The sequence below is a fragment of the Mauremys reevesii genome, linkage group 3 (assembly GCF_016161935.1).
Source record: "Mauremys reevesii isolate NIE-2019 linkage group 3, ASM1616193v1, whole genome shotgun sequence".
Lineage (NCBI taxonomy): Eukaryota > Metazoa > Chordata > Testudines > Geoemydidae > Mauremys > Mauremys reevesii.
The window spans coordinates 127,857,099-127,877,801 of NC_052625.1; the positions used below are offsets into that span (position 1 = coordinate 127,857,099).

General features: G+C 41.2%; 1 protein-coding gene across 7 annotated transcripts in view; it reads left to right on the forward strand.

The window, feature by feature from the left end:
• Window positions 1-20,703, forward strand: part of SESN1 (sestrin 1) — a 118,115-nt gene that overhangs the window by 30,963 nt on the left and 66,449 nt on the right. The window contains exons 1-2 of one of the 7 annotated variants that reach the window (XM_039531140.1): window positions 2,801-2,961; window positions 5,951-6,041. The exons of 4 other annotated variants lie outside the window; for them this stretch is intronic. In XM_039531140.1, coding sequence (XP_039387074.1) covers window positions 2,858-2,961; window positions 5,951-6,041 — 195 coding nt within the window. In that variant the 5' untranslated portion in view covers window positions 2,801-2,857. Of the gene's footprint in view, window positions 1-2,800; window positions 2,962-5,950; window positions 6,042-20,703 lie in introns of those variants that run through there. 2 more of the 7 variants (XM_039531134.1, XM_039531135.1) reach the window with 2 other exon arrangements.

Consider the following 20,703-nt stretch of genomic DNA (forward strand, 5'->3'; position numbering starts at 1 on the left):
ATCTCCAATGATGAAGAGGAGGAAGTATGTAGAAGCCATTTCTTCTCTCACCACTCTTCACCCACGGGATGAAGACCTCCATGGGAAGCTGCTAGGACCAAATCTCGCCAACCTTGTGAGATGGAGCAATGGTACAGACAACCCTGGATGTGTCCACCAATGCAGTGGCCCTCCTGGGTCAATACACTAGGCCCTTGACCCCACCCCAAAGAGAAATTCGTTCTACACCTTCTCCAAATAGAGAGATGACCGAAACATGGGGACGTGGAAGAGGAGGAGGAAGAAGGTTCAGACCATGCAGACACTTCTCCAGCCCATAACTCCTGGTCCTCCAGCTACACACCATTTGCCATGCTGTCCTGTATGTGAGAGTAGGAAGATTCTAGGTAGCTTTGACTTAGTGTTGTGAGTAAGACTCGAGTAGTACCACTTCTTTAAAAGTGAGGTATCCCTGCAGAACCCCACTTTCCAAAAGCTGGAAAATCATGCCACTCCAGCTCATTGCTGTAATTTTGGATTCACTTCTATGGGAAAAGTCCCCTGTAGCCACTTTTAGATGATTCAAAGTTTTGTTTAGATTTGGAAAGACAAACTTGAATCTAAGCCATATTTATAGCTGTACATGTTTTTCTTTTCTGAAATTCAGATGTACTTAATATAGGATGTTTTTGCCATCACTGTTGCTGTTCATATTTGTTTCATCTGCTTTTCTATTCTGAAGCTTTACCACACAGCCTGATCTTTCCCCTAAGCAGCCATCCATCACTGGGATTGTAGACAAAAACAGAAAAAACAAGCCTCTCTCCTTAGCTGGGGTCGGACATGGAGAAATGTCAGCATTGTGTTACAGCTTTGTGATTGGTTGAGCAGGAACATCACTGGACTCCATTTATTTCCTAAAAATAAACAAGGTGTTTTTAGTATTTCATGTAGAAATCTTTAATGGTGCTTTTAGTATCCAAATAAACTGAGCAAAGATACTTAACCTCTTTGGAAGCTCTCTTGGGAGTTTAATTAAAGGGTGAAACAAATTTGTGATTTTTTTCCCCCCTCCCTCCTTGAGTGCAGTGAATCCTATGTGGGTTGTTGTCTAGATATGTTTTTTGTAGGTGGATGGTATGATAGAGAATCCTGTTTTCTCAGATTTTATACTTAAGATGGAAGTTATTTTTCAAACTTTATAATGTATTGACATAAACAGTCTGATACTTAAAGTGGGTTATCTTTAAAGCTATTTTTCTGATGAGATCTCTATTAAAAATGATCAACATGGTAGTTTAGATGCAGTATGGCCTTTTTCTTTGTTTATTTGTGATTGTGCACTAGTGAGGTAAGACATGTGAACCAAAGGCATTACTTCCTCTAGTAACATAACCTCAGTGCATGCTTTAAGTTTTCTTGGATATTTACTTTTATAATTGGGGATTTAAAAAATACAACTCATCTAACAACATTGTGTGCATTGTATGATTTTATAGAAGCATTATTTAAGCAGGTATTTGCATGGCTGGTTTGAGGGTTCTGTGTTGACACTAGAGACCTTAGCACAGCACAGCTGTACCACTCTATGCCAATGGAAGAGAGGTCTCCTGTCAGCATAATTAAACCACCCCAATGAGTAGCAGTAGCTGTGGTGGCAGGAGAGATGCTTTCCTGTCAACATAGCGCTGTCCACACCGGTGCTTCTGTCAGTGTAACGTATGTTGGTCAGGATTTTTTTTCTTTTTCACACCCCTTGACATAACGGCCATACTGGGTCATCTAGCTCAGTATCCTGTCTTGCAGCAGTGGCCAATGCCGGGTGCCCCAGAGGGAATGAACAGAACCTGTAATCATCAAGTGCTCCATCCTCTGTTACCCATTCCCAGCTTCTGGCAAACAGAGGCTAGGGACGCCATCTCTGCTCATCCTGGTTAATAGCCATTGATGGACCTATCCTCCATGAACTTATCTAGTTCTTTTTTGAACCCTATTATAGTCTTGACCTTCACAACATCCTCTGGCAAGGAGTTCCACAGGTAGACTGTACTTTGTGTGGAAAAAATACTTTGTTTTGTTTCTTTTAAACCTGGTGCCTATTAATTTCATTTGGTGGCCCCTAGTTCTGATGTTACGAGAGAGTAAATAACACTTCCTTATTTACTTTCTCCATACCAGTCATGATTTTATAGACCTCTATCATATTCCCCCCCTTAGTCGTTTCTTTTCCAAGCTGAAAAGTCTCAGTCTTATTAATCTCTCCTCATACGGAAGCCATTCCATACCCATAATCATTTTTGTTGCCCTTTTCTGAACCTTTTCCAATTACCGGCCTGTAATTGCCGGGGTCACCTTTGGAGCCCTTTTAAAAAATTGACGTCACATTCGCTATCCTCCAGTCATTTGGTACTGAAGCAGCTTCCTGCTTTTATGTACTTAAAATTTTTTTGCTATTACTCTTTGCGTCTTTGGCTAGTTGTACTTCAAATGCTTTTTTGGCCTTCCTACTTATATTTTTACACTTCATTTGCCAGAGTTCATGCTCCTTTCTATTTTCCTCACTAGGATTAACTTCCACTTTTTAAAAGATGCCTTTTTGCCTCTCACTGCTTCTTTTACTTTGTTTAGCCACGGTGGCTGTCTTTTGGTTCTCTTACTATGTTTTTTTTTTTAATTTGGGGTATACATTGTAAGTTGAGCCTCTATTATGGTGTCTTTAAAGTTTCCATGCAGCTTGTAGGGATTTTACTTTTGGTGCTGTACCTGTTTAATTTCTGTTTAACTAACCTCATTTTTATTTTGTGTAGTTCCCCTGGACTTCAATCTCTTACCTAGCAGCCTAAATTTGGCCTCCAGGACACCTCTACTCTCCTTCCCTATGTCATTGGTACCTGCATGTACCATGACAACTGGCTCCTCCCTAGCACTGCACATAAGTCTATCTAGATGTCTTGAGAGAGCTGCAACCTTCACACCGGGCAGGCAAGTCACCATGCGGTTCTCCCGGTTATCACAAACATAGCGGTCTATGTTTCTAATGATCGAATTGCCCATTACTAATACCTGTCTCTTCCAAATAACTGTTTTACCAACAAAAATGCTAGTGTAGAAATAATCAGTAACCTACTTGCCCTCCAAAAATGCCTTTCCCATCCAAGGGAGGAAAATAGTATTGAAAAAAAAAACAAAAACCTTTTTTGTAGTAGAAATGACACAGACACACACAGCCAGAAGGCTCATGAAATCTTGCTAGGTTTTTATTTGTTTTTTGTATTTTTTTAACAAGAACTTTCATCCTTTTAACTTGGCAACTAGCAGCTGGAAAGCACTGTGCAAAAGAACAGCAGCCACAGGGATTATCCTGCTGGAGAAGGGACAAAGGGCACACTTACACGCTGGTACGGTCGGCGGTGCTGAGTTTCCGAGTTTTTGAACTCGCATCGATCTAGATCTAGGCAGAAGTACTCGAAGAAGCGCGTGTTCGAACTCCGCACACCTCGCAGCTGGAGGCAGCAGAGTCGACCTGGAGGAGCTGGAGTTTCGTTCGTCGGTTCGGATCCTGGATGAGTAGTTTAACTAGGGTAGTTCGAATTCACGCGCATTATTATTCGCTGAATTGAATGCATACCTAGTTCGACCCCCATTCTTAGTGTAGACCAGGCCAAAGATAAACAAGGGCAAAAGGGGAGGATATGAGAGAGAGAGAGAAGCACAGGATCAGAGGGAGAGCAGAGACCAAATGGAGGCTGACTAAATACCAGAATGGACTCTCTAAAAAAGTAAAATATTAGTTGGATTAGGATTTAAACAGATTGCAGTTTGTTCTTGAATATTTACATCTTAATTACTTAGGAAGTAAATGGTTCTTCTTTAAAATGTGAATTTAAAAAGTTGTGTTTTGGATAAACATCCATATTTTTCCTAAATCAACTGAAGTAGTAAGTCAGTTGTTTAGATATGGAAGCAATTGACATTTTTTATGGGGATCAGTTATACTATTACTGTTTGTTTATCTTCTAGTCTGAAGATAAAGAACCTCCTGTTCCAAAAATCTCATGTATTTTCTTGCAAAAACAATTACCCCCCCCCAACTTAAATTTGAGACTCCTTGCTTTTGTAACTGAGGTGATGAAGAAGTAATACTCTTAGGAGGGTAGAGGAATGATCCAGCCAAAAATATATGAAGACTTCTGATCTTGCAAGCCCTGTAAAGTTCCCTTAATCAGCAAAATGATTAGCTTGCCACAGAAGCCCCAAAAGAAAAGAACTCTAATCCTGTATCTGCAAGTTGTGGAATAGGTATGAAGGAGCAGCCAAGCGTTAATGCAATTGAATATTATAGTATTAATTCTTGGGGTTGTTTTTTCGTTCCTTCCCATAGCTATACACCAAATGGAAGTCCCACTTTTTATTTGTGGGAGGAGGGAGAGGGGCAGGGAGGAGAGGACAAGAATGCATGTTAATATATATGATGAGGATGGAAGGATTGTGTGACTGGGATATGCAACCAATCTTTTTCCTTGATAACTGATGGTCATGAGGGAAGGGGGAATTCTCTGAATTGCGCATGATTCTTTCCCTTCTCTTTTTGCTGAAAGCTCTGTTTGGATGGGCATAGAGAGCCCTTCATATCAATATCCCTTAGGGCCCCAGTTTATTAACATTCAGCTGGCATAGACCAAGAGCTATAAAGGCTAATTTATGGGATGAGACCTTAAAGGATAACTTTAAATCTATTCAACTTCAGAAAGTGAGTTTGAAATTAGAGGAAGGTATAGTACCTACTTGTGACTCCCCTGCCAACTTTTGTGGGTTTAGAATCACATTTTCTTAAACTAATTTTTCCCTATTGCTGTGTGAAAGACCTACACAAAGTGAAACTGACTATACACAGTGCATTGGATAGTACTTTAAGTAAAACTGAAATGATAGGTAAAAATAGTTTCCCTCCAATCCTTTAGTTGGAGTAATAGCTGTTAGTTGAAAGAATAGTAGGGTTTAAACTGATGCAAAATACAATATCAATTTCTTTTCAGTAAGCTGCACTATGAACCTAGGGCTAAAAGTGAATTTCCAGGTTCACGGTTTACTGTGTGGATGACGTTTGCAGGGCCGGCTCCAGGGTTTTTGCTGCCCCAAGCAGCAGCAAAAAAAAAAGGCGCAATCTGCGGGAGCTCTACTGCCACCGCTTCAGTCTTTGGTGGCAATTTGGCGGCAGGTCCTTCGCGCCGAGAAGGAGTGAGGGACCCACCGCCGAGGAGCCGGATGTGCCACCCCTTCCCTGTGGCCACCCCAAGCACCTGCTTGCTGGGTTGGTGCCTGGAGCCGGCCCTGGACGTTTGCCTTCCCTTTCACCCAGGTCAACGGTTCTGCAGTGCCTGTGGGAATGTAGAGGAACCAGCCAGTGCCCTTGAGCAGGGGGGCCTTTAGTAAGGATGGTGTTTTACTTTTTAATCGCCACTAAAGATGATCATTGGAAGTTACCAATGTATCACTACAACATTGAGCCCAGCCATAGGGAATGAGTACAGATTGCTGTTGCTGCTGCCTTGTTGATGGAATGGGTTCTTCCTTCATTTCCACTCCTTTCCTTTCCCTTCCAGGAGAGGGTTGAGGGGGGAATTAATCCCCTGCAATAAGGAGGTAGTGGCAGCCAACTTTAGTTATACCCTACTACTACATATTTTTCCTCTTATGGTGTACCAAAGGACCCAAGTACTCCTGGTGATGCCAGGAACAATATCAAAAGGGCAATATATGCTTATGGGCATGGTTCAGTACTGAAGCAGTATTTGAACATTTATCTTCAGTTTGAAAAAATCTTAGGTTTCATAATTCATGCTATAGTACTTGTTCAGCTTGCATTAAAATTTGAGTAAAAATCTTGGAAAGGTTTCCATGCTGGTGTCTTCTGGTATCATGTTAAAAAAAATCAATTTGTGCGCATCTTTTTCTTTAATTTTATTTGTAGGTTGACAGAAATGTTCTCTCTAAGTCTGGAAAACTTCTGTTTGGGGACTGGTGATTGCTGGCAGGCAAGAGTTCCAATTTCTGCACACAAGGTAGTGTCTCCAGATTATATTTTAGGAATACATTAGTTCTCAATTCAGTGGCTATCTTTTTTTTTTTTTATAGTCTAAGGTGAAGTAGTGTATTTTTGACTTGCTGCTTTAGCACCCAGGAAAAAATGATAGTGAATGCATTGAAATGCTTTTCAAACCCGAACTACTAAGTCCAAATTCTTCCACCTATGTGGTAAAACTTGTAGAGTCATAGTAAAAATACATTGGGTTTTTGTTTTCATAGAAAAGTGCAGTAGTCTTAAATGTTTAAATATTATGCTTTTGTACTTGCCACAGCAACTGCTGTGCTGACAAGAGACACACAATATATGAAAGGTGGGGCAAGTAAATCTTGGCTTGAAAACTACTTTCCTTTAGTCTGTTTTAGTATATGATAGATAGAATCAGTGCTTGTTTAAACAGCATTATCTCAGAAAAGATCATACTTCACATCTCTGTCTCTGTGCAAACCGTTGTTTACCATAATGCCTACAGTAGATTGTGAAATGTTGCTCTTGCATCTAATTTATGCAAACATCAAAAAGGAAGCACTGGACTTCTATAGCATCAGGTGATCAAAAATTCAGATAGAAACAGTATAAGACACAAGTGCAAGTTCATATTAATTTAAATTATTTGCTTTTGGTAACATTTTAGTGCTGGACACAGTTGTTTAAGAAATACACCCATCAAGAGCTGAAAGACCTGGTTTCTGGTTTCTGCTCTAACACAGGTTGCCTGGCCATCCTTCATTATGTCAGTACTCTTGGTGTCTCCACTTCCCTATTTTATAAAATGGGTGCAAAGGTGTAATTCACAGGGATGCTGAGCTGTTCTGCGATCCCAGGATGGAAAAATCTACCTTAGTGACTACTTATGGGCGGGGGGGATGAGAGAGAGGAAATGAACCATGAACAACAGATGTCAGTCGTATCGCTGAAGGCACTCAGACATGATGGTGATGAGTACAGTATAACAACCTATATAGAATAGAATTTGAAAGTCTATATTAAAAAGAAGCTTGAAAGATGCTTGCTTCATCACCCTAATGTAAGTATCCAGTGGTTAGCTCTCAAGGTTGAGCTGCTATGAATTTTGTGGTTCCACTTCATGCATTCTATTCAAATTTTTTAAAGTGAATTTTAATGTTCAGTGGATCATTATGTGGGATGAAGCAGATATCTTTGGCACTAAACTTTCTTTATGCCTTAGGTATGTCTGTAAAAGAAGTGGCTTGTGGGCGCTGCCCCCCGTAGCTCTCATTGGCCATAGTTCCGGGCCAATGGGAGCTGGAGAGTCGGCAGGCAGGACACGGAGACCTCTGTCCCCCGGGGCCACAGGTGTGTGCCGGCCGCTTCTGGGAGCGGCGTGGGGCCAGGGCAAGCAGGGAGCCTGCCTTAGCCCTGCTGCGCCGCCGGACTATTAGTGCCTAAAATCTCCCGGTTTAGCTTTGGTAGCCTCCAGGAGATAGAACCTGGAGACTTCCAGGAGACTCCGGGTGAAAGCTGGAGGGTTGGCAACCCTACAAGAGACTGGAACAGTATATAATTGCTAACTGGTATAATTGAGAAAAAAAAAAAGGCAGTTTGAGGCCTGGTTTATACTACAAAGTTAGGTCAACATAAGCCGCCTTGGTGTTGACTGACTTGTCTCCCACTGATTGTAAGCTCTCCATTAGGCAGACATAGGAACACCACCTCCCTGAGCAGTGTGGATTGATGTACTGAGATTGATGCAGTGCAGATGTAGACACTGCGTTACCTATGTCCATCCTAACAGTCCTCCAGCATCTGTCCTATAGTGCCCAATGCTGACAACTCTGGTCACAGTGGTGAACTCCACTGCCTAAGGGTCTCAGAGACTAGAATTGCCTGCCTTTAAACCTTGCAAATTTTTGAAACACCTTTTCCTGATTGTCCATTTCAATGAGCCCACCGAATAGCTCTGTTGTTCCGTGCAACTGCCTAGCTGACCACGTCCAGCTACATGTTCCAGGCGTGCTCCCACCTGAAGTAGACAGTAGATATTGCATCTCCTGGCCTGTGAGAAGAGGCTGTGCAAGCACAGCTATGGACCAACTGGAGAAATTAGGACATCTATGAGCAGATTGCACAGGGGATGCCTGAGAAGGAGTATAATAGGGATCAGCAGCAGTGCTGCATGTGAAAGCGAGTGAACTGCGGTGGGCATATTGGAAGGCCAGGGAGGCCAACTGTTAATCCATTGCCGAACTGCAGACCTACCACTTTTACAAAGAGCTGCATGCTATGCTTATGGAGATCCTCACTTGCAGCCTGCACACCACTGTGGATACTTCTGAGGAGCCTGAGTCACAGGCCCTTGGCACAAACCTCAAGGACAAGGAGGAAGAGGGAGGAGGATGGGGGACATGTGACTGGTGGGAGCCCAGCTCTGCCACAAGCCAGGACCCGCCTGAGTCTCCACCACAGTCCTGTCAGTCCCGGCAGTTGAGTACAGGCGAGGCCAATGCAGGGGAAGGAACCTCGGGTAAGTGTGTAAATTTATTTCCCTTTACAATGTTGGTGACCCCAACTTAGCAAGACACAGCTATCAACTTTTCATGAATTTACTTGTACTAGAAAAGATAACTATCCCTCTTTTATATTGCTATCTGGTTTTCATGCCCTGTAGAGTTAGGCGGGGGTCCATGTGGAGCAGTTTATGTTCAGAGATGTCCCTTGAATCCTTCCGAGAGATCTCAGTGCAGTTTTCATGGAGGTATACTACAATCCTCTCCTGAAGGTTTGTAGGGATGGTACCCTTATTTCTTTCTCTGTGGTAGGTCACTTGCCCACTCCAGTTCGTGATTACTGCAATGGTGCCTGCCAAAGTTAACAGGCTAAAAGCATACAGTAATTCCACACTTAACGTTGTAGTTATTTTCCTGAAAAATGGAACTTTAAGTGAAACAATGTTAAACAAATCCAATTGTCCCATAAGATTTAATGTAAATGCAGGGGGTTAGCTTCCAAGGAAATCTTTTTGGGGCAGACAAAAGGCATTATACTGTATATTGTACTGTGGCTAGGAAGTGTCCATGGCGTACCCCACACAGGCACAGCCCACTGCAGGCAAGGACACTAGGAAGCACCTTTGCAACAGCAGCAGCAGCTTTCCGGGAGAACAGGCTCGGATTTTGCCAGAAATGCTCCAGGCCCACCTCTTCCTGTACCTGCTCCACTCCAGGCCCACCTCTTCCCACCCCCACTCCACTTCCTCTCCGGAGTACGCCACATTCCGCCCCCCCCCCCCCGCCCCAGTCCTAAGCGCCGCCAGACAGCTGTTTGGCGGCGCTTAGGACTTTTTGGGAGGGAGGGGCAGGAGCGGGGAAGCGCCATGTCTGTTTGGTGGTGGGGGAAGCGCTGGGAGGGAGGGGGAGGAGGCGGAGAAGCGGAACTTGTGCAATGCTCCCTTGTAAAGTCGCTGCTCTTCCACAGAATCTTACAAGCAGGCAGTTAAATAACGTTATAAGGGAGCATTGCACAACTTTAAACGAGCAGGGACATAACATGGAAACAACGTTAAGTGGGACAATGTTAAATGAGGAGTTACTGTACTGTCCTAGCTGGCTTTGGATTGCCAGGAGCAGCTGTGCTCTCTGTGCCTTTGTTACCCTTAGGAGTGAGATATCAACTGAAATCACCACTGCGTGTGGAAGGTGGTGCACCTATACAGTGCCATTGCCCTATACTCAGTTTCACGCAACTGAGTAATTCCCTCTTCATTTCCCTTATTCCTGGTGGGCCATACACACCAGGGCTGGAGCTGTGAGTGGTGCTGTGCATAAGCACTCTGAAGCAGAAGGGTCAATGAGCATGTCTTGTTTAAAATGTTAGGGGGCAAGGGAACAGAGTTCTGAATTGTTACTTTTTGCTTTCCGTTGTGACTATACTGATAATCAGCTCTGTTTTATCTGTAGCTGCTGCTGTTGTGCCTTGAGGGGTTCCCCCTCCACACCCATGGAATGCCTGAGCCAGATAAGGAGGCGAAACAAAAGGACTCGGGATGACACATTCAGCAAGATCCTGCAAGTTAGTACTGCATCTGACTGTGCAATATTCATCCTCCAGGCTTCTGTTCAGACTGTATGGAGAAGAAAAGAGCAGACAGGAGAGAGGCCCAGGAGTTGGAGAGGGAGATGCAACAGGACATGATGGGACTTCTCCGGTAGCAAACACAGATGATGCAAACTCTTGTGGACCTACTAGTTCAACAATCGCCATCTCACCTCCCTTTGCAGTCCATGGAGAACTCCATTACAGTACCTCCCTATGCCCTCTTTCAGCATTCCATTATGGCTTCAGGGGTTGCATCTCTATCCCTATTACTGCACACCATGGGAGATTAAGGACAACTACAGCTTCACATACTGAACTGTGAGAGCCCCAATTGATATATGTGTAGTGTGACGGGGTCGGGCCAGATGACTATAGGAGAGTGGTCCTATTAAAAATTCCAGGGGTCCTGTTGGGATACTGGAAGTGGGTGGGCGGAATTCAAGAAGGCAGGTATGTTAGCCCCAGGATAAGCAGGTCTCATTTCCCCTGGTAATTGAACAGTGGTTACTCCAGGGTAATTAGGACACCTGGGGCCAATCAAGGGCCTGTCAGAACTTGTTAAAAGACTCCCTTTCAGTCAGATAAGTGTGCAATAGGAGCTGTGGGAAGCAAGCATGCCACTGGAGAGCCAGATGGTGCAGACACTGACAGATGCCAGGAGGGAGATCTCACAGGTACAGAGGTGAAGAGCAGGGGAAACCCTGCCCAACAGGGTGTACAGCCCTTCCGGGCCCCAGAGGTTTGAGGGAAGAGACCCTGCCAGAGGGGAGAGACTGAACTGTCTGGCTTGCCGCCACTACGCCCGGAGGAGCTACCAGAGACTGAGGTTTCCCTTCCTCCCTCCCTCTCCTCCCCCCCTTCCCCTAGTCAGGAACCCCTGCTCCATCAAGGTGGGGACAGTAAACCCAGGGGCATGGGGAAATTCCCAGGGAGAGGAATCCCCCAGCCCGCTGTTAAGAGGAAGCACAGAACCCACTGAAGTGGAGAAGGAGCTCTTTCACAGTAGCCTAAATAGACGTGAATGTTCCTCACTCTTCTTTAAGCACTGCTTCATGAACTTATTAGTTTTCATGTTTTGCTTTTAACTTACACAGAATTTTATTTTGAAGTGTTTTTGTTACTCAATAAAACTGTTTGGAAAATATTTCATTTTTAGTAGTTCCCAACATGTACTGAAGAATGCCTGGTAGTAGTGAAAGCACCCACTTGTTGCACATTGCGATACAACTCACAGGATCAGTGACACAGTGTAATAATCATAAATGTACAGCAAGCAGCACAAAATAAATAGGTTCATTGTTGGTGTTTTATTCATAGATGTGCACCACCAAACAATTCCTAACAGGGCCCCCAAATTGTAGGACAGGTTGAGCACAGTACACCACAACCCATTACCGTGGCTCGCTGTTACAGTGCTCTTTCAAGGCCACCTGAGCCATATGTGTTGAGCTCTTCTGATAGCCCTTGTTGTCTGGCTGTTCAAACTCAGCAGACAGCAGCTCCATCTCTACCCCACAGCAACTTCACAGATTTTATGCAGGACACTGCAGGAAGCTATAACAATTGAGATATTTTTCTTACTGAGATCCACTCTTGTGAGTAAACAACATCAGTGCCCTTTCAGTCTATCAAAAGTGCATTCAACTGTCATTCTGCACCTGCTAAGCTGTTAGTTAAATCTTTTGTTGGGGCTGTCCAGGTGGCTGGTGTACGGCTTCATGAGCCGGGGTGCAAGGGATAGAGTGGGTCCCCCAGGATCACTGTTGGCATTTCAACATCACTAGTGGTAACCCACCTGTTAGGAAAGAGAGTCCCTGCTTGTAGATTTCTGAACAGTCCTGTGTTCTTAAAGATGCAAGCAGCATGCACCTTCCCTGACCAGAAATGTCCCTAATGATCCACTGATGCTTGCATAATGATAGAAAAAGAGTACATCAACAGAAATGGCTCTGTGACAAGGTGTTCTGGTGCAAAATTGGAATTGAATCCTGCTCGTGCTGTACAGTGCAGTCTGCATAATGTTATGACCTATATCATTTGTAAGTCGTATTTTTTTTTTTAGCAAAATCCATTTTTACTGGTAAGCCTGCACAATATCAGGAGTACATGTGTATTGACAGTGTATTCTATATTTTTCCTTACCAAAGCAAAATAGTTGGGAAACTGTCTCTGTTGGAATCACATTTCCATGTACAATGGGACAGTTCACTTTCTGTAGCATCCTTTCCATCCTGTATTTCTTGTTAAAGAATCATAAGTTGGCTGTGATTAATTTCAGAACAGGAAACATCTTGATGCCCTCAGTGTTTTAAGTGAGAAATGAGAATAAATTCTTAAGGGGAAGCTAAGTAACAACCTCCCACACAAGTATTTTTTCCCTCTCTATTTTCTATATGATAGGTATTAAAATTTAAGGTTCTTTGCCCGTGTATGACTGCTTCCAACTTCCATGTATCAACTCAGTAGATAACTTTTTCTGTGCTATGTGATGTCTTGGTTCAGTTTTGATACTCATTTTCATACTCAGACCTAGAAATATAGCATACAAATAAGTGTTCTGGTTTTGTTGCTACTGGTCAGAACTTGGATGGGTGGGATATATTGGGGAGAGGTGGTAGCAAAGCCTATACCTAAGCTGCCAAAGGGCTGGTTCCTTGCAAACAGATTTTGTACTATTATAACTAGATCCGTTTAGAAACTGATCCCCACTAGAGGGTTGTACCATTTTAATTGTATGTCTACACTGCATGGGGGGTGGGGGCGCAGCATGTGAAAATACTTGAGTGAGGTTTAATCTACTTAGCTTGGCTACCAATAGCAATCAAGTTGTATAATAGTGCCAGGTACCCTGGGTAATTACTAGGGTGACTAGCCTGTACTGAAGTCCATGTTTCTGCAGCTTGACTGCTGCCAGTACTGGAGCTAACTAGCCGTAAATTAGTAGGGTATAAAGCATATGCTGCAGTTACACTTCCAACTGTGACCAGCCAAGTGTGGGCATAGTTATATTGGCATAAAGATGCTTACATTACTATTGTTTATTCTGTGATAGTTTCCTCGGGCTATCCATAGCAGACTATTCCACATCACTATAGATTTTTAACCTGCCAGGAAAATTTTTCTACTAGCCTGAATTTTCTTTTTCAACCAATTTTTCCGGTTAACCACAATATACAGACATAACAAATTCCTACATCATGTGGAGATAGAATTAGATATACCAATTAAGTACCTTTATACTGGTATAGCTGCTTTAACTGTGTGTCTAACTCCATATACTGGTAAATCTACATAAATTTCTTGTTGACAAGTCCTAATATTTTTCTTTATAAAGGATTCTTGTGACCTTGTCTTTGAAACACTATCACGCTTCCAGTGTCTGCAGCAAGCCTTGAATGTTTGTTGGGGAGAAACCAACAGAGCTACAGAAAGTGCCTTTTTCCTGGTTCCATGAAATACCATTCAGATTTAGCTAAGATATGAAGTATTAAAAATAGGACTTCCCTTGTTTCACTTGCAGGCGTCACAAAAATTTTGGAAACATGCCAGAATCACTGAACGTTCCAAGACCAGGTTTGCACTGTTGCCACAGCAGCACCATCCCCATCACAAACTGCACTGGGAATACCAGGCAGCTCCTGGGCCAACTGTAGCAGAATGGGAGTGGAAGAGAGGCAGAATGGGCTCTGTCCCCCTGTAAATCCTCAGACCCATAACTTAGGCACTGACACCATCTTCCTTTCCAAAGGCAACATATAGGGCAGAAGGCCTCCTAATCTGGGAGATGAAATGGGAGGGAGATGCTGGCTGGCTTCCCCTTAACCAGCAACCCACCCTGCTGCAGGTGACCAATCCTAATGCTGCCAACAAAGGCCAGTCCTATAGCTCAAGGTAGTAGTAGTGTGCTCTCCAATGTGTAGGGTTCAGGGTTCTAATCCCACTGACTCATGTGTGGAGTTGTCACATATGATATAATTTGTCTTTACCTTTTTCCTTTTCAAGCAACCAAAAAACCCTAGGAAATGTTATGTATGCATATGCACACTCAACCTATCTATATTGGAAGAATTTTATTTAAGTTGTACAGTCAAGCAATCTAAAATTAGGAAATGCCAGATTTACAGTTGTCTGTGCAATCTTAAGTCTGTTGTATCGCCCCCTCCCGCCCCCCGGTGCATATGTATTATGATATAGCCTTTAATTACTCAATGAAATAAGTTTTTTTGTTTTTTTTTCCCCAGGACCTTTGTCGGATTCAATGCACAGACTGGACATGGGGGCAACTGAAAAGCTGGCATTTCCTAGCTTTTTAAGTGCTTGACTTTAGAAGAATACTCAGGTTATAATATTTTTGTATGTGTAATATAGGTCAGAGAATATCGGAGTAGCAAAAGGGAAGTCCCTGTATTCTCTCACATTGTCTCAGCTCGCTGGTGGAGCTCAGTTTATTGTTGTAGTCTATTCCTCAGTTCCTGTGAGTTCTGGAAATGCTGATATTGCAGAAAACAGGAGTGTGGTCAAGAGCAACATACAGCTTGTTCTATTTTAATTGCTTCCTTCAGCTTTATTTATATAGTGATACATTGTGTATTGTATCTGTACAGGATAGAGGGAAAATATAAATTGTAATTAAATTTTTTATTTTAATATGTGGTTCACAGATTCAGATAGCTAAATATGAAGCTATAGCGCATCATTTCATAGCATAATTACAGCATTATGCTGCACAATTGAAAACCAGAGCCTAAAATAGGGGATTAGCATCAGTCTTCCTCTGTCTTGTACTTCGTGGTCCATATCTTTTTCTTAATGTTAGCTAAGCCACAGAAAATGTGAGTTTGCTTTGCAAGATTGCACAAAATGATCATTCACTCTGTACCTTTAAATCTGTCATTAGGTTGGCAAAGAACCCCAAACTCTAGAGGGTTAAACATCTGATCTCTCCCAGTAGTCTTGTCTTGGCTGTGACTTTTGCAGTGGCCTGACAGTAAAAGAAAATAAAGCTATAATGTCAGTGCTGCCAGTTCAGATACAGGAATAGATTTTTTTTTTAAACTATCATAGTCTGTACACTTTGCAAAAAGGGGGTATCCTTTAAGCAACATTTAGTCATTCTTCCTACGTAGGCTGGATGTGTCTTTTAACTTCCATATGAATATGAGGTATTTACCAGCATACAACTTCCAATCAGATGATAAACAGGTGTTCATAACAGAATGGAACCAGGCAGCCAGTAAAACATTCCCACGGTACTAAATTAGCACTTGATTGTTTTATTTTGAATGGTAAAGGAAAACTACAATAATTTACAATAATACATTAGAGAGCAGAATAATATTAACTAAATAAGAATTCCTACATTGAAAATGAATGTTCAAAATACATTTTTTTAGTAATATTCGTCACTGTTTTAGTATCTCATTCAGTGGATGTGATCATTCTTAGTGAGGCTGCCATTTTAATGATGCAGCATTGTACTTCACAACAGGAGGCACAGTTTCATGAGACAGCATAACACTTAAATTCAAGTTCTATTAGCAATATTTGCAAATCAAAGTCAGATTGCATAAGTACGTTCTTAAGACACTTCAAAAAAAAGTATAAGCTAAATTACCAATTGGTTTAAGTAGCTGTAAATTACCAAAACATAAAACTAGGGCTGTCAAGCGATTAAAAAAAATTAATCACGATTAATTGTGAGATTAATCTCACTGTTAATAATAGAATACCGTTTATTCAAATATTTTGGATGTTTTCTACATTTTCACATATATTGATTTCAATTACAACACAGAATACAAAGTGTGCAATGCTCACTTTATATTTTTGATTACAAGTGTTTGTACTGTAAAAAAACAAAATAAATAGTATTTTTCAGATCACCTCATACAAATGCTATAGTGCAATCTCTTTATCATAAAAGTTGAACTTACAAATGTAGAATTATGTACAAAAAACTTGCATTCAAAAATAAAACAATCTAAAATTTTAGAGCCTGCAAGACCATTCAGTCCTACTTCTTGTTCAGCCAATCGCTCAGACAAACAAGTTTGGTTACATTTGCAGGAAATAATGCTGCCCGCTTCTTGTTTACAATGTCACCTGAAAGTGAGAACAGGTGTTCTCATGGCACTGTTGTAGCTGGTGACCCAAGATATTTACGTGCCAGATGCGCTAGAGATTCATATGTCCCTTCATGCTTCAACCACTATTCCAGGGGACATGCGTCCATGCTGATGACAGGTTCTGCTCGATAACAGTCCAAAGCAGTGTGGACTGACGCATGTTCATTTTCATTATCTGAGTCAGATGCCACCGGCAGAAGGTTGATTTTCTTTTTTGATGGTTTGGGTTCTGTAGTTTCTGCATTGGAGTGTTGCTCTTTTAAGAGTTCTGAAAGTATGCGCCACATCTCGTCCCTCTCAGATTTTGAAAGGCACTTCAGATTTTTAACCTTGGAGCAAGTGCTGTAGCTGTCTTTTTAGAAATCTCACATTGGTACCTTCTTTGTGTTTTGTGAAATCTGCAGTGAAAGTGTGTTCTTAAAATAAAAAACGTGCTGGGTCATCATCCAAGACTGCTGTAACATGAAATATATGGCAGAATGTGGGTATAACAGAGCAGGGGACATACAATTCTCCCCCCAAGGAGTTCAGTCACAAATTTAATTAATGTATTTTTTTAATGAGCGTCATCAGCATGTCCTCTGGAATGGTGGCCGAAGCATGAAGGGGTATATGAATGTTTAGCATAGCTTGCACATAAATACCTTGAAATGCTGGCTACAAAAACGTCATGCAAATGCCTGCTTTCACTTTCGGGTGACGTAAATAAGAAGAGGGCAGCATTATTCCTGTAAATGTAAACAAACTTGTTTCTCATAGCGATTGGCTGAACAAGAAGTAGGATTGAGTGGACTCGTAGGCTCTGAAGTTTTACATTGTTTTGTTTCTGAGTGCAGTTATGTAACAAAAAATCTACATTTGTAAGCTCAACTTTTATTATAAAGAGATTGCACTACAGTACTTGTATGAGGTGAATTGAAGAAAATTATTTTATCATTTTTACAGTGCAAATATTTGTAATAAAAATAATCACTTTGATTTCAGCTACAACACAGAATACAATATATGTGAAAATGTAGAAAAACATCCAAAATATTTAATAAATTTCAATTGGTATTCTCTTGTTTAACAGTGCAATTAAAACTGCAATTAATCATGATTAATTTTTTTGAGTTAATTGTGTGAGTTAACTGTGATTAATGGATAGCCTTACATAAAACACCAAACAACCTACCTTTAAAACGTTTTCTTAAAAACAGACTAGACAATTTTTTTGTTCTAGTTGTGTGCTGTGTGTGGAGTCTTCTATTTCTGTAACCCAAACTGTCTTCTGACTGTGTCTCCATCATATTAGACTTAACATGTCCCAAAAGGAACTCCATATTTTTCCTTCCAGAGTCGACACATGACTTCCATTCTGCACCACTGTTGACAGCACCATCATCCTCCCTATTACTCAGGCCTTTAAGCTGGGGGCCATTTTTTAATTTTCTCTCTCCTTTGCTACACCCATCCAGATTGTGTCCAAAGCCTGTTGCTGCTACTTCCACAGCATTTCTAAGATATGATTTTTTTTTTCCTGTCTCCATAGCTAAAATTTTCATTCAGGCATCCTCATCTCCTGTCTTGATCACTGTAACCACTATCCCAACTAGCCTCTCTGACAAACACATTATGCCCCTCCATTCTATACAAAATGAGTCTCTAAGATAGTCTTCCTTGTCACTGGTTCTTCACTTGTCACCCACTCTGCTTTTGAATCTCTCCACTGCATGAAATTCAAAGTTTTTGTTGTCATCAAAACCCTGCATAACTCTACTCCATCCTACTTACTGGTTCTTGTCTCTGCTCACCTGTGACCCTCATCTCCTCTACTCCACCAATAATGCCAGCTTTATCATGTTGTCTGTTTCTCACAGCTACCTCAATGCTTCCTTCCCTGCCATCCCATGGAACACCCTTCCATATCTTGTCTCCCAGGCCTCTACCCTTTTGCCATTTAAATCCCTCCTGACTACCCACTTTTACTGTGACACCTATAAAATAAACTGACTGATAATGGTGAGAGATGTGCAACTGGAAATAGTTTTATAATTCTAACTCTCCAAAAATAGTTGTATTGGCAAGATGTGGCCAATAACCCCAGTTTGTTTCCCTTTCTCTTACCCTTTGTCTGTCTGTCTTTTAAATTGTAAACTGTTTGGGGCAGGGACTGTGCCTTTCTTTGTTCATATATATTCTGGACATTGCCAGAAATAAATTAATTATAACAGTAATAAGTTATAGCGAAAGGTATTCTTTGAGACTACTGATGTACACAGTCTTTGGTATGTTGAGTCTTATGAGTGCTTTCAGCTACCCTAGAACGTGACTACTAGCCAAGTTATGAACACCTGAAAGTGGCTAATTGCAATTAGTTAGTATAAATTTTAGCTGTTCAGAATTGGTAAAAAATGTTTAGGCCTTTAAGAAGTGTATCTTTCCACTATGAAAAATAGTTCCTGTTCTTTTATTCTTTGACTAGGGGTGGAAAAAAAACCTACAGTTTGCCATAGGACCAAGCAGATTTGGAATTCTAGTTTAAAATCATTAGAGGAACCTTTAGTATTCAAGATTAGAGGGTTTCATTTGTTCTTTTTGGTGAGCAGGTCCCATCTTTGTACAGCTGTTAGTTAATATGCTGCTATAATGTCATCAGGCCCAAAGAGCCTGTCAGAACATGACTTTAGAAAATGTCGCTGTACCGTAATGTAAAATAGTTGCTATTGCAGAGGTGAAGAAACAAAACTGGAGTTTGCTACAAACCACTGAAGTTTGAAATAAACCTCTGTTGATGTAGGGCAAAATTTTTAAAGATCCTAAGTGACTTAAAGTAAGTCCCATTTTCAAAAGTTACTTAGTGTTAGGCATTAATAACCCTAAGTATCTCTCAATAGCACTTCTATGCATACTTGCAGAACTTTTTTTTAGAGGAGTGAATCTCAGTTGAAGGGACCTCATTGAGAATACTCTCCCAACAACTCTGCCTCTCTTATATCAAGGGAGCTCCAGCTCAAGTACCTCTACTTATTTCAGCATCAGCCAAGGAGAGATGTGACTTCTCAGTTAGACAGGTCCCAAATCATTTAGAGCTTTATAGGTCAAAACTCACCCCTTAAATTTCCCCATAAACCAGTAAGAAGCCAATGCAATAAAGGTGGTATTCCTGGAATTGGTTTGATTGGACAGGGGGCTGACGAGTTTAAAGCACAATCATAATATGAGTGCTAGGGACATCAGTCATACTGTTCTTTACTATCCATACAACAATTCACAATTGAAATGTTACTTCCTTAGTACTGTGATGTTCTATTACCAGTTTTCCACTGATCCATAGTCTCTCAAGATATACAGGACCTGAATTTCTAATTTAAAGAGCAAGCAGAACTTTCCTCCTCCTTTTAGTAGTGGAAAGGGGAGATAAGAACACGATTTTGTTGTCATCTTAAAGTCACAAACCAGTTTTTAACTGCTTTGCAGTTCATGTTCCAGTAGTACAATATAAATACTTTAATAAACAGTCAACTTCTAAAAATAAATATTTGCCAATTTGTATTATGTGCATAAATATGTACAATATTGCAATATTTGATCATAAATATTCCTTTAAACACACATTCTACCAAACTCTTGCTTTTTATTTTGAGCTAGTAATGAACAGTACTAAGACTGTATGGCAGATTAACCTTTTGTCCTTTTTGGAGGCTTTTAATTTGTCAAATTCTAGAACTTCCTCAGTTTGGCAGATCACACAGAGTGGGGGAGGCTGTTTCCCCTTCATACTTGCTTTTGCCTCTGTCAAACCACAATATCACAGTTCAGGCAATGCACTTTTGTTTTCAGTAGGTGTATTATCCTATCTGAGGTATGGGGAGGTTATTTTTGCGGCAAACAACCCTCTTAATGCCTTAATGGTTGCCTAACTAACTACTGTCCTGTTCCTTTCTATACGAGTTCTGTGGACAAGCATTTTCAACAGTAAAATGGTATAGTTATAACTACCAGAAAATCTTGGATTACTATATAATGGTCTAGACAACTATGTTAGTTTTGAATTACAACTAAAGATATGTGGAACAAGAATAGTATGGATTATTTTTATGTGAATGTCTGGATTCTGCATATGAAATTTGCTTAACTGTTCATAACTTTTTAAAAAGTTTGAAGCAAAAGGACAAATTCTAAATCTTGCTTGTATTCAGCTTGTTGTTGATCCAATATTAGTAGATGTATGAAGTTCAAATCCCTATTGTTAGAATAGATAGGTTAATGTGGGAGTTTGTGGCATATGAAATAATTTTGATGAAAAACAGCAGACAGGAAGCCTAATATATTAAGATCGGTGTGAAGATTTTGAAAGTGAGTCTTTATGGTTGAATCAGGTTCATAGATCTTTCTTGTTGCCTCTGTGCTGCAATGTGTCTGACCACTGCCTTAATGAGATAAGTCTGTTCAAGACAGTGGCTGCGTTGTGATGCT